This window comes from Geotrypetes seraphini, chromosome 16 (assembly GCF_902459505.1).
Source record: "Geotrypetes seraphini chromosome 16, aGeoSer1.1, whole genome shotgun sequence".
NCBI lineage: Eukaryota > Metazoa > Chordata > Amphibia > Gymnophiona > Dermophiidae > Geotrypetes > Geotrypetes seraphini.
This window is the reverse complement of record NC_047099.1, coordinates 52,440,556-52,454,338: the sequence shown is the minus strand read 5'-3', so window position 1 is coordinate 52,454,338 and position 13,783 is coordinate 52,440,556. Positions and strand designations below refer to the sequence as shown.

The 13,783-nt window shown below is 45.3% G+C and overlaps 1 protein-coding gene across 1 annotated transcript; it reads left to right on the top strand.

Annotated features, from left to right (window-relative positions):
* The first annotated feature begins 5,410 nt into the window (after positions 1–5,410).
* On the top strand, positions 5,411–12,752 carry LOC117349824. Its single transcript, XM_033923420.1, has 5 exons — positions 5,411–5,515; positions 7,427–7,723; positions 8,544–8,621; positions 9,359–9,397; positions 12,553–12,752. Exons 1-5 carry the CDS (start codon positions 5,452–5,454, stop codon positions 12,750–12,752), a joined length of 678 nt encoding a protein of 225 aa, XP_033779311.1. The 5' UTR covers positions 5,411–5,451.
* Positions 12,753–13,783: the final 1,031 nt, after the last annotated feature.

Below are 13,783 nucleotides of genomic sequence, written 5' to 3'. Positions count from 1 at the left end.
ACCCACTCGAACATTAGATATACTCTCTCCATTTGTGAGGACCAGATCCAATATCGCTTTTTCCCTTGTGGGTTCCGTCACCATTTGTCTGAGCAGAGCCTCTTGAAAGGCATCCACAATCTCCCTACTTCTTTCCGATTCCGCAGTCGGAACATTCCAGTCCACATCCGGCAGGTTGAAATCTCCCAACAGCAGAACCTCCTCTTTCCTTCCAAACTTTTGGATATCCACAATCAGATCCTTATCAATTTGCTGCGATTGAGTCGGAGGTCTGTAGACTACACCCACGTAGATAGAAGTTCCATCTTCTCTTTTCAGAGCAATCCATATCGCTTCTTCCTCTCCCCAGGTCCCTTGCATTTCGGTCGCTTGGATATTGATCTTTACATAGAGAGCTACTCCTCCACCTTTATGACCATCTCTGTCCTTCCTAAAAAGATTATATCCCGGTATGTTTGCATCCCATCCATGTGATTCACTGAACCATGTCTCTGTGATAGCAACAATATCTAGATCTGCCTCTAATATCAGGGCTTGCAGATCATGAACTTTGTTGCTTAGACTGCGAGCATAGCTTTCCAGCTATTTTTCAGCGATAATCTCCTTTTTCGTATGGATTTTTGTGTCGTTTCACTTTCCGCTGCAATACTAAGAAATGAGTTGCTGATATTGCTTTTGTTGCAGCCTTTACTACTATCACATCTTTTCTTTTGCCGGGGGTGGTCTCTACATACACCACCCCCACCTTCTAGTTTAAATGCCTAGAAAAATATTGTCTAAATTTCTCTGCAAGGTTTCTTTTTCCTGCTGTAGTAATATGTAGCCCATCAGTGCAATTCTATCTACTTTAGTTTCACAGTTGTTACAATTATCCATACATAGCTTTAAAACTTTAAATAAATAAGTCTCAAATTTAATTTTTTCTTGGTTTTGATTTTATCATTTCAAATATAATATGCCATGAGAAACATTTGCTCTATGTAGTGTGCCAGAACTAAAAAAAAGTTTGAGAGAAACTGCTCTACAACTTAGCTTGGATACATAGAGTTGCAATCTACAGTGTAACCAGGAGATGGCACTAGTACTTAGACTACAGATGGTAATTTTATTATGATATGCAGTGAATAACATGAACATCAAGCTACAAACTTAACAAATGAACTGTGGACAACCTGGGAGCCTACTTTAACCCCTCACACCCTAATGAGAATGCCTCCAACATATGGGAAAAGCAAATCTAATGAGGACTAAAAATGATATGATATGATAGGGCAATACCTAAGGGAGCATGAGAGCACTCAAAAAGCATGGCTTTACTTAATAGGATATGGCAGGACGAGACCTCACACAGCATGGGATGGTGATGTCATGAGTTTGCTATGACATAACAGCGCATTAGGATGGATGACACCCCTGGGAATGTCTTATATTGTAGTCTTTTTATTTTTCAGATTACAGTATTTGAAATGGGGCTGTAGGAATGATTGAAATGTAGCTTTGGCTTACCCCCCCCCCCCCCACTTAGCTTCTCCCTCTATTATCACCCCACTATTTCCAACTGGAAACACCACTTCCTGTGGTGATTTTTTTAAATGGGGTGATAGCTAGTTTGCCCCCCCTCCAAATACTTCCAGCTAGAAACACCCCTGTATAGCACTCCTCCTTCCTGTGTGGAGCTTATTTAAAATGGGGGGGGTGATAGCTGGTTTGCCCCCCCCCCCCACTATTACCATCCCAATACTTCCAGCTAGAAACCCCCCTGTATAGCGTTCTTCTTTCTTGTGCAATCTGATCACACGTGAGCACTGAGCAGCCTCTTTAAACTTGGCTTTCTCAATGAGGGGCGTGGTTTGCAACGGGGGCGTGGTTTGAAGCGAGCGGGTGTTCGATAACATCTGATATTAGCATAAAGCGCGCGAAGTCTGGCTTTTCTTGCGGGATCTGGGTCCATGTGCGCTTTTGCTCTTGGATTTAGTGTAGGATGGAACTGCGTGCAAAGGTAAGATTGAGGGGTTGCATGCCTAAATGGGGGGGGGGGGGTTTGCAGCTGGCTTTGCCCTAGGAGGGTCTTTGCAGGGAGAGGCCGCACAGTGCATGACTTAGAGTGTGTAGGATGGACAGGGGGGGCTGCGTTTTGGGTCAGATCCCCGTCTTCCCAGACTGGCACTTTAATTTCCAGCATTATTTGAGTTTGTTAAATTAACCCAACTCCAATACTGTCCAATCTTTGGGCACAATAAGGGAATCTGCTCGATTTGGGGGGTACTTGGCAGCTCAGGATAGACCTGGGTCTCGCTTTAGATCAGGGGTGTCAAAGTCCCAGTCGGGTTTTCAGGATCTATTTGCATGACTGCTTTCATTGTATGCTAATAGATCTCATGCATATTCATTGGGGGAATCCTGAAAACCAGACTGGATTGTGGCCCTCGAGGAGGGACTTTGACACCCCTGGATTAGGGAAAATGAGATCAGCAGCCACCCCTTTTAACAATAATAATTTTTAAATAATCCCTTATGATTATGCAAGAGTCTGTCGCTTTAGCATTAATCAGAAAAGTCCTGCTTTGAACAGGAAGCTTTTGCCCCCCCCCCCTTAAATAATGCTGTAAATTGGAGGCCCAGATCCCCTGCTTGTAGTTCCTGCTCTGCCCAGGACTTGTCCCACCCCTTCAGGGTTTAAAGAGCTCGTCTTCTCTGATTTTTGATCCAGAAATCTGATTCTCCCCCACCCCTAAGTTAAATGAAGGGCACTTTTAGTTAACTTGCTTGGGTTATTGGATATATGATTTGTGGTTGTGTTTTGAAACAGATATATATGAATTAGAAATACTGTATTCCTGGACACCCTCTTTCTTTCTTTCTCTCTCTTCCCCCCCCCCACATCCTGAAAATGCTAGGATTTTTTTTTTGGGGGGGGGGGGAGTTAGATCAGACTTGGTTGTGCTATGCAAATCTTGTCCTTTATTCATCTCTAAACCTACAGCTGGATCTAGATTTGTGGGGCTTTCCTACTCCCCCCACCCTGGCCTAATTCACATAGGTTGATCCAGTCCTAGATTTTATCTCCTTGCATGCAGGGACTTGGACTTCTGGTTTTCCCACTTGCATTCTCTGGAAAAACAAAGAAGGAGTGGGGGAGTGTGGCTGGGTTTGAGCTTCCTAGGGAAAAACCTGTCTAGTTTTTTTGGGGTTTTTTTTTTGCAATTTTGCCTGCCTCTTTGGGAAAGCTTTGTGCTTCTGTTATTGTGTCCCAGGAAGTGATACCAGAAGGGAGCTGAGGCTGGCGCAAGCAGCAGGTGGAAGGTACTGCTTGTATTAGTGAACATTTAAAGAGGCACGGGGGGGGGGGGGGGGCTGAGAGGCAACCAACTCCTTTTCTACATAAGGCGAGCCGCTCAGGGTCTTGCCCTCTTTCCTCAGCCTGGGACCACTTTATGTGCCCTGCTAAGCTAGGGTTGTCAGATTTCCTCTTTAAAAAAAATAAGGACACCTGACCCTGCCCTGTTCTGCTCCCAGCCAAAGGCATAGCGAGGGAGGCTGGCGTCCCTCTTCTGCCCTCTTACCTCTCCCCCCTGCATTCCCCTTAATACGCCACTCCCCACAGCCCAGCCCCATCAACATCTGGGTAAGCCCAATGCCTTCCAGACATGCCCCCGAGCTCAGGGACTTCCAAAACCTGGACGAACTGCCAGGTTTTGACCATCCCTCCGGGACATGTCCAAGTTTCCCCCGACGTCTGGTAACCCTCCGTCCAGCTGAAATGCCCCACGCAGGAAGCAGGGTCGCTCACTCTCGCAGTTAACCCTTTTGTCTCAAACACAATCCTTGTTCTGTCCTCTCCTGACGACACCTTTGAGAGCAGAGTCTAAAATAGTGTCTTGGCGAGCCTCTCTAGCTCCCGTCCTCACGCTCTGTACACGGACTTTCCCTTCCACAAGCTGAGGTTACTTTTGGGCATCTCCCTCAGTTCTAGGACTCTGACAAGAGATCAGGAAGAGGATAAGCCCTGAAAATACTCTTAATGTAAATCATTTATTAAATTTAAAATATAAGTTAAAAAAAAAATCATTTCACATACAACAAGAAGAAAAACAAAATTTACAGAGTTAATATACAATAAACATTATCACTAAAAGCAAATATACCCAATTCCCTCCCCTTTTCCCCCATTTTAGAACTGTAATTACATATTAAATAATATGCGACTGCGAGTGTGTAGTGTTACTGTATCTAAATAAAGTTGCCAAATAGTAAAAAAATTGTCTTTCCTGTCTAGTGTCCCATTCTGATAATTGCACACTTTCCATTGTTAAAAATATGTAACATTCTAGAACGCCAATGACTATATGTTGGTCTTAAAGGTGCAATCCAAAGATAAAGTATGACTTTCAAACCTAAGATTGTTCTTTGAAGAAAGCCTTTTAGGCCTCTTGGAATAGGATGCTTAACATCAAAAATCCAAAATATATTATAACTATTGCAATGCCAATCAATTCCCCACATTTGCTCAACTTTAGAAAAAACATTCCAAAATTGGCGTCCATATAATGACACACACAGACACATACATGTCGGTAACAAAAATCTTATGCACGAATACAAGATGTCTGGGGCGGTACTTGGAGAGACCCCCTAGGAAAGAGACTTGGGAGTACTGGTCGACAAGACAATGAAGCCGACCACGCAATGTGCGGCGGTGGCAAAAAGGGCAAACAGAATGCTGGGAATGATAAAGAAGGGGATCACGAACAGATTGGAGAAGGTTATCATGCCGCTGTACCGGGCCGTGGTGCGCCCACACCTGGAGTACTGCGTCCAGCACTGGTCACTGTACATGAAGAAGGACATGGTACTACTCAAAAGGGCTCATAGAAGAGTGACTAAAAGGGTAAAGGGGCTGGAGGAGTTGCCGTACAGTGAGAGATTAGAGAAACTGGGCCTCTTCTCCCTTGAAATAGGAGACTTAGAGGGGACATGATGGAAACATTCAAGATAATGAAGGGAATAGACTTAGTAGATAAAGACAGGTTGTTCATCCTCTCCAAGGTAGAGTGGGCACTCTCTAAAGTTGAAAGGGGATAGATTTTGTTCGAACGTAAGGGAAGTTCTTCTTCACCCAGAGAGTGTAGAAAACTGAATTGCCCTTCTGGAGTCTGTTATAGGGGAAAACACTCTCCAGGAATTCAAGACAAAGTTGGGAAAGCACTTTCTGAACTAGGACGTACGTTGGTAGGGGCGGTCTTAGGGCACTGTTGCGGAACACATTCCTGCATGTTTTCTCTTTCTCCTCCCCCTATTCTCTCCTCCTCTTTTCACCGTGCATGTTGATGGTGTGGGCAGGAAGCTAAGCCAATCTATCTGAAGACACGGGTTGAAAGGGAGTGATTGCAAACGCGGGAAAGGTTTTTAAAACACAGACGCCTTCTCAATATTCATTTCCCTGCCAATGCCATGGGTATTCACTGGTATCTCGTGCTGGGTTGCTTTCTGGCCCTTTGCCTGGATGCTAACCAGGGTAAGTACTAAACTAAACTAAACCTTAAGTTTATATACCGCATTATCTCCACGGATGTGGAGCTCGGCACGGTTTACAAGAACTTAAAATATAGGAAGAGAAGGAAAAAAGGTTTACATGAACTTATATATAGAAGGGAAGAGTAAGGGGGGGATAGAATTACATTTTAGTGAAAAGCCAGGTTTTCAGTTGCTTGCGGAATAATTGGAGGGAGCCCTGGTTCCGCAGCGGGGTAGTAAGGTCGTTCCAAAGACCTGTGATTCTGAAGAGAAGGGATTTTCACAGTTTGCCTGCATAGCGAATACCGTGTAGAGAGGGGAAGGATAATTTATACCTTTGGGTGGGTCTGGTAGAGTCAGGACTCGAGGAGTTATAAAATAGTGGGATTAAGGGAGGAAGGATGCTGTAAATGATCTTAAAAGCCAGGCAGGAGCATTTGAAATGGATTCTGGAAATCACTGGGAGCCAGTGAAGTTTGGCTAGCAGTGGGGAGACATGGTCAGACTTGTGTTTTGCAAAGATCAACTTGGCTGCAGTATTCTGGTTTAGCTGGAGTCTTTGAAGACTTTTTTTTTTGATAGGCTTAAGTAGATGGCTGATTCGCTGTGTACAGGTAAGTCGGACTAGAAGGGCACTCTCTCACCTACTCCTTTGCTTCTGTCCCCTCTTCTCTCCTCGCCGCTCCCCCCCTACACGATGACCCAACACATGAGACACAGAGGAGACAGGAGAGTCTGTCTGTACCTCTTTAACTCTCTGTATGCCATTCTGAATAGGTGAAGCTAATGCAGGGTGCTGGTTTAGTGTGTGATTCCTGGCCTTTTTTTCATTAAAACATGACCCCCCACACACTAACCAATCTATTTGCCCTCCTATTCCCCTTAACTTCATGCCGATTGTTTTACTTACTTACTTACTTACTTACAAAGACACACACACACCTCTTATCTCTCTACCTCTCTCTCTACCTCCACCTCCACACACACAGACTAACCAATCTCTTTTTAATTCTGCACACAGACACACACACACACCTCCTATCTGTCTCTCTCTCTACACCTCTTTCGCTCTCTACACCTCTCTACCTCTCTCTCTACCTCCACCTCCACACACACCCAGACTAACCAATCTGTTCTCCCTCCCTTCCACTTACTTTCATGCCAATTTTTAATTCTGCCCACCCCTGCCTCCACACACAGTCTGCCCACCTCCACCCCTGCCTCCACATACACACACCAGACTAACCAATCTATTCTCCCTCCCTTACCTTCATGCTGATTTTTAATTCTACCAACCTCTGCCTCCACGCACAGTCTGCCCACCTCCACCCCTGCCCACACACACACACACACACCCTGCCTCCACACACACACAGAGTCTGCCCCACCCCTGCATCCACAAACATACACTAAGCAATCTATTCTCCCTCCCTTCCCCTTACCTTCATGCCGATTTTTAATTCTATCAACCCCTGCCTCCACACACAGTCTGCCCACCTCCACCCCTGCCTCCACACACACACAGACTAACCAATCTATTCTCCCTCCCTTACCTTCATGCCGATTTTTAATTCTACCAACTCTGCCTCCATGCACAGTCTGCCCACCTCCACCCCTGCCTACACACACACACACACACACACACACCCTGCCTCCACACACACACAGAGTCTGCCCCCCCCTGCATCCACAAACACACTGGAAGTCTTCCCTGATGTCAGCGTTGACGTCTGAGGGAGGGAGGGCTTTGCTTAAGCCCTCCCTCCGACGTCAGCTGCTTCCTAACTTCAATCTCATCCCGCTGGGAAGATGGACAGGGGGTAGGATTCATAGGCAGATGGAGGAACTGAGATGGTTGACACTTCTTTTCTTCTTTCCTCCCTCTCTTTCCCTCAAACGCCCCACCACCCAGATATTCCATGCCCTCCGGGAAATGAATTGGATGGACAGCATGGTGGTATTCAGTATGCCATCTCAAATCAACAGTCATTCTCTCTGGAGTTCAACCCCAAGAACCAGAAGACTTTTAGTCGAGTCCTAAGTGCTGATGGCAATGTTGTGACCTATGATGACAAAGAATTTGAAGGGCGGTTTGACTATGATGGTGAGTCTGTGAACATGTGGCATCTGAAGAGCAGCCATGCAGGGACCTACCGAATGATCGACTCTGAAAATAAGTGTCTGGCTACTTGGACTATTACATGGCCAGGTAAGGTCTGCCAGGGCTACACTCTCTGCAAACATACTGAACTTAGAAAAGAAGGAAATTCTCTGTGCAGTAGACTCGGTTAACCAGCCCCCATGGGGATTGATAGATGCCGGATAAATGTAGGGCTAGATGCACTGAAGATAGCGTCTCGACCGCTCTTGGCCGATTCTCCAGCGCTTTCAAGTTGCTCAGTGAGCGACTGACACATGTGCAGAGCCCTAACTGCAGTGACAGGGGAAGCAGCCTCCTATCACTGTTAAGGTCTACTTTACCGACGGGCCTAGAGCAATCGATTTTTACGATCGCTAAAACCCCATGCAAAATAGCCATGTTAGTGCATCGATCGCTTGGCTGTTTTAGCTCATTTGCATGGCGATCAAGGGGGGTTAAAACATGCGGTGGGCCGTTTTCTGCATCGGGTCGGTAACGGTGATCGTCGCTAAAGCTGTGAAAACGGGTTTAGCGATGGTCGCTGACTTTAGTGCATCCCCCAGGTAGTTTCTGGTTGCTTGAGAGTTGCTATTAAAAATAGGCCTAACTAATATTATACCCCATACTGTGCCATACCATAAACCGGATATGTGGTAGGCAAAGCATGGGCATACTCAGATGTGGCATTTATACTTAAATTTCCCCCAGAAATTGATTTTTATTTAAAGTATTACAGCATTTTTTTTTGTTGTTGTTGGTTGCTTGAGAGTTCTGGTTGCTTGAGTTCCAGTTAAGTCTACTGTACAATGGGGGGGTTGTGATGCTGTATGTGTGTGTTGGAGGGGGGGTAGTGAGAGTGTGCACAGTATTGATCCTTTTTCTGTATCAGATCTAGATAGGATCACCTCTCCTCCTGGAAGAAATTCTACAGCTGTTTCCCCTATGCCAGTATCTGTCAAAGGACAGGGTAAGTTGACTTTGGTTTTGTAAGGAATTGGAGACTTTTGTAAGTAAGAATCGGGTGGGTTAAATGAACATCTTTTGCTTGGGAGGGGCCAAACCAAGCTCTGCCCCCTGTATGTGTGGGACAAAATTTGGTTCACTGCCTAAAAGTAATAGGCTGAAAGCAGTTTTCATAAACTTTTTTCCCCCACTTAGCTTGAAGATTCCTGTGTCCCTGAATTGTCCATGGCAGCCACATCGTGGGAATAAGCTATGAGGGGGTGGGGGCGAGATGGACCTGGGGAGATATGCAAGAGCTTGTATTTAGACAGTACACTCTTTGTTGGGTTGTGGTTTTTTTTGTTGTTTTTTTTTTGGGGGGGGGGGGTGCTGAAGTAGGTGCACACTACATCAGAGGTGGGTAAACCATTATAGCAGTGCATAAGTCCTGGTTCATGGATGTCGGGGCAGCAGGCAAACATCTGGGCCGGAATCGGTGGCGTCAAGCTCATCGGAGTAACTCTTCAGCCTCTCACTGCTGCCTCACTTCCTGCCAGAGCCAACCTTCTCTGTTGTAAGGAACCACTGCCTGCATTTTAGGTGAAGAAAGGGAGAAGGGATTTGAGCACGATAGTGGAACTAAGATGGGGTTACATGGAGGCTGGAAAAGTCTGTAGGTATGTGTATGTGTGAACAGGCTCTGCTAAACTCTCGCCAAGTTAAAATGCTGCATATTGATCCTTTTTTTTTTCTTAATTTCAGATCCACTGGATGCTGGAGGATCCATCTCAGTTTTCACAGGTGTGAGTGTAGGAAGCATTGTTGGTTTTATCGTTGGTTTTATCACTTGTGCTCTCACCGAAGTGGTGGTCATCATTTTGTGGCATTATATAAAGAAACGGCAGTGTTTCAGGGCTAGAAGGAATCCCTCTCCACATGAGAATGGTATTAGGAGAGAAGAGATGGCTCTGCCTGTGATTGAAGGGACTGGACCTACAGGAGAGGAGCAATGTCTGTGCTGAGCGGTCCACCGTCTGCCCTGGTCACATTGGAAGCTCATGGATGGAGATGAGACTTTTTCTGTGTAGTGGATGGGGGTAAAGAGTGTTGGGAGGAGGAAGGGGAAGAGCACACTACAAAAATTCTTATCCACACCCTCATCACATCACAGTTAGACTACTGCAACTCACTACTCCACAAGCTTCCGTCTTTCCTATCACCACCTCCCCGACCACCAGAAAAAACTTGATCTTCTCTTTATCTTCCCTGAAAATGTACTGTTACTCTTTCCATCTCCCTTGGAAAATATCCAAATATCTTTTTGTATTCCACCTTTATTTAACATTTTTGTAATTCGCCTTGAACCGCAAGGTAATGGCGGAATAAAAATCCATAATGTAATGTACTCTCAGGTCTTCCACTCAGCCATCTTTTGCCCCACCGATCTGTCCAGAATTCGGCTGCATGACTTGTATTCGCATTAGCCCTCTCCTAAAGTCACTTCTTGGGCTTCCCATCCGTTTCCAACTACAATTCCAACTCCTCTTACCTACAAATGCACTCACTCAGCTGCCCCTCACTATGTCTTCACTTATCTCCCCCCTATGATTCCCCCGCCGGCGAGCTCCATTCAGCTGGTAGTCCCTCCTATCTGTTCCCTTCTCCTCCTCTACCAACTCCAGACTCTGTCCCTTCTATCTTGTTGTGATATATTCTTGGAACAAACTGCCCAAATCCCTACGGCAGGCTCTGTCTCTGGCAGTCTTCAAGGGCAAGTTAAAAGCCAACGTCTTTGACACTGCTTTCAACTCCTAACTCCTCTCACCTTGGGTTCTACATCCCCAACCCTATTATGTCCTGTCTGTCCAAGTTAGACTGTAAGCTCTTCTGAGTAGGGACCATCTATTAAATGTCAGTGATAAATAGGAGTAGTAGAGGGATGCTGGTTTATGAGTTAATATCAATTAGCAAAAAGGCACTCAATATTAGTATAGCTCCTGGCCAAGCTCCACTGGCTTCCGATAATCGCCAGGGTCCACTATAAATGCGCCTGTTTAACTTTCAAAATCCTATATGGTATCCTCCCTCCCTTTATCCCTCTTTCTTGGAATTCCTCAAACCCTAATACCACCAGATCCTCCCACAAATTAAAACTATCCTTCCCCTCGCTAAAAGGAATTTCCCACACAGGAAAGCTAGGGACTTCCCTTCACTTCAAAATCACTGAGCTCTGGAACAACCTTACCTCCCCTCTTCGGAACTTGAGCTCTCTCCAAGTTTTCCGCAAACATCTGAAAACCTGGCTTTTCTCAAAAAATGTAAGTCTCCCTCCAACTTAGGAATCAAGGAAACTCTTATATCTTGGCATCCCAAGTCCTGTAAATTTTCTTCACACTTCTACCTCTAACCCTCTGTTATAGTTCCTTCCTATTTCTCCTACTTTAAACCACGTCAAGCTCTACGAACGTGGAGATGATGCGGTATACAAACCTAAGGATTAGATTAGATTAGGGACCTCCCTCCACTTCAAAATCACTGAGCTCTGGAACAACCTTACCTCCCCTTTTCGGAACTTGAGCTCTCTCCAAGTTTTCCGCAAACATCTGAAAACCTGGCTTTTCTCAAAAAATGTAAGTCTCTCTCCAACTTAGGAATCAAGGAAACTCTTATATCTTGGTATCCCAAGTCCTCTAAATTTTCTTCACACTTCTACCTCTAACCCTCTGTTGTAGTTCCTTCCTATTTCTCCTACTGTAAACCGCGTCAAGCTCTACGAACGTGGAGATGATGCGGTATACAAACCTAAGGATTAGATTAGATTATAGTATCCAATCCAAATATTCTATGACAATGATAGATTCAAATTTACGAATCCACATAACCAGAATACTATAATGATCCTCAGATGCACCACTCCACGTTCAAACTTTATCACCACGTTAAGCTTGATGTCCAAAATCTTCCCTGGATCAATATTTATCAATCATTTAATTTTTATCTTTTTTAAATATAAAATATGCAAAGTATTTATTGTTATTATTAAATGGACTTATCTTGAATATGTGGTCTGCGTAGGGACTTCTTGTGCCGACTTGTTTGGCGTGAAAAACGCTTTTTCAAGGCTGGGTCCCTAACACAATAACGCCATCCGATGTGACCACCTCCCTGATTGAATGAGAACATAGGCAGTGACCTTTTCCTGGTCTATGAGATGGGGAAACATTTCTCGTCATGCAAATGTCTTGTTTTTCTAAGCTATCACTGAGCCAGAAGACTCCAAACCTTTGGATTCAGGGAATGAATGAGTGGGACTCATTGTAGCATTGGCACGCCTTCTCTCCAATGTGTGTGTGTATGTATGTTAAAATAATCCATGTTTGTTTTCGAACTAGAAGAATTTCAGGAAAATGTGCCCTGGTCCCTGTTCTTTGATTTGTTTTCTTTTGGACTTGTCTCTTACACAGCTCTGTACCATATTTCTGTTCTAGGTACTGTATATTTTGTAATAGGCTTATTTCTGTATAAAATGACGTTTTCTGTACTATACCTACCTGTGTTGTGTTGAAACCCCAGTTCTCAGAAACACGGAGCCGGGCCCAAAAAGGGACCACTTAGACCAAGACGAAAGGCAATGATTACGATGCTCTTGACAGAATCATACCGCCTTGGGTGAACTCTTCATAAAGGGATTTAATAAAGCCCAATAAGTTATGGTTTTGCTTTTTGCCCTGTTCCATAAATGAGGGCTAGTAATGAGTCTGTTCATGTCCTCTTGCGTCTTTAGCTGTGGGCCAGAGGGTAGGAGAAGAAACAGCAACACAGCCAGAGCTAAAGAGGCCCTGGCCACACTCCCCATTGCCTTGAAAAAGGCACAACAGTGGGTCATGGCGATCTACCTTGCTCTTGTATGATTCGAGTGGGTTTTCTTCATTTGGTTTTATATCCCATCCTTGCAGGAGAGCTCAGAATGGGCTACAAGTTTAAATACACAACGAGCAAGAAAAAGCAGGAGAGAAACCTCCACAATCGGGTCATGACCCAGCGAACGCCAGCGGAGAACCAGAGTTATGGTTGGTGTGCAAAGTCCTTAGCAATGGCTCAATGTGTGTTTCGACCTCGGGAGCCTTTGGTAGTCGATATGTTATTGCTTGTGTAAGACAGCTGATGATGGATCATAACACAACTGTGAAGTCCACATGGTGAAACAAAACATGACACACACGAATAGCAGTTTAGCATGGCAAAGTCATATACAAGCTCAGCCTAGTATGATAAACGCTCGTAGTACAAGTGTGGCTAAGCTAGTATCACATGACAGTATGGTACTTAAACATGGTAAAAACCTAGCACAGTGGATATGGGATAGCAAATATTGTTTAGTGGATATAGACTAAATTTATAGCATGATAGACATTAGAGAATGACACGGGGGAAAAAATCTGTCCCCGTCACTGCCCTGTTCCCGGACCACCATCTCCGTCCCCGCAGCATCCACCCTTCCCTCTCGCTACCTCACCGCCCTTCAGCGGCCCGAGAATTTCCCTCCCCCTTACCTTCACGGCGCATTAGTAAAGAAACTTACTGAAGCCGGCAGAGACTACCTGCCTGTGCCTGCAGTCCCATGTGTGTGGGCGGAAGCTTCTCCTCTGATGCAACCGGAAGTTGCGTCAGAGGAGAAGCTTCTGCCCACACACACACGACGGCAGGCTTTGCCGGCTTCAGTAAGTTTCTTTACTAAAGCGCCGCGAAGGTAAGAGAGAGGGAGATAGATTTGGCCGTTAAGTAGGGAGGGTGGGGGTTGCGCGCCTTCCATCCCTTAACTGTGGGGACAAGGCCATTCACCGCTACAGGGTGGTGGATGGCCTTGTCCCTGTGCCCACAGTGAGCACTTTTTCCCCCCCTCACCGTTCGGTGGGTTACCCCTGGCTAGCCGCAGGTAACTGCCACCGTGTCATTCTCTAGTAGACATGGCATGGTATATATACTAAGAAAGATATGATGTATAATAGAGTGGGAGACAGTATGACAATCTGTGGTGACTTGGTAGGGTAGAGCATTATGGGGTCCTTTTATCCGTTTTAGCACACATTAAATCAGTGGTTCCCAACCCTGTCCTGGAGGAACACTAGGCCAATTGGGTTTTCAGGCTAGCCCTAATGAATATGCATGAAGCAAATTTGCATGCCT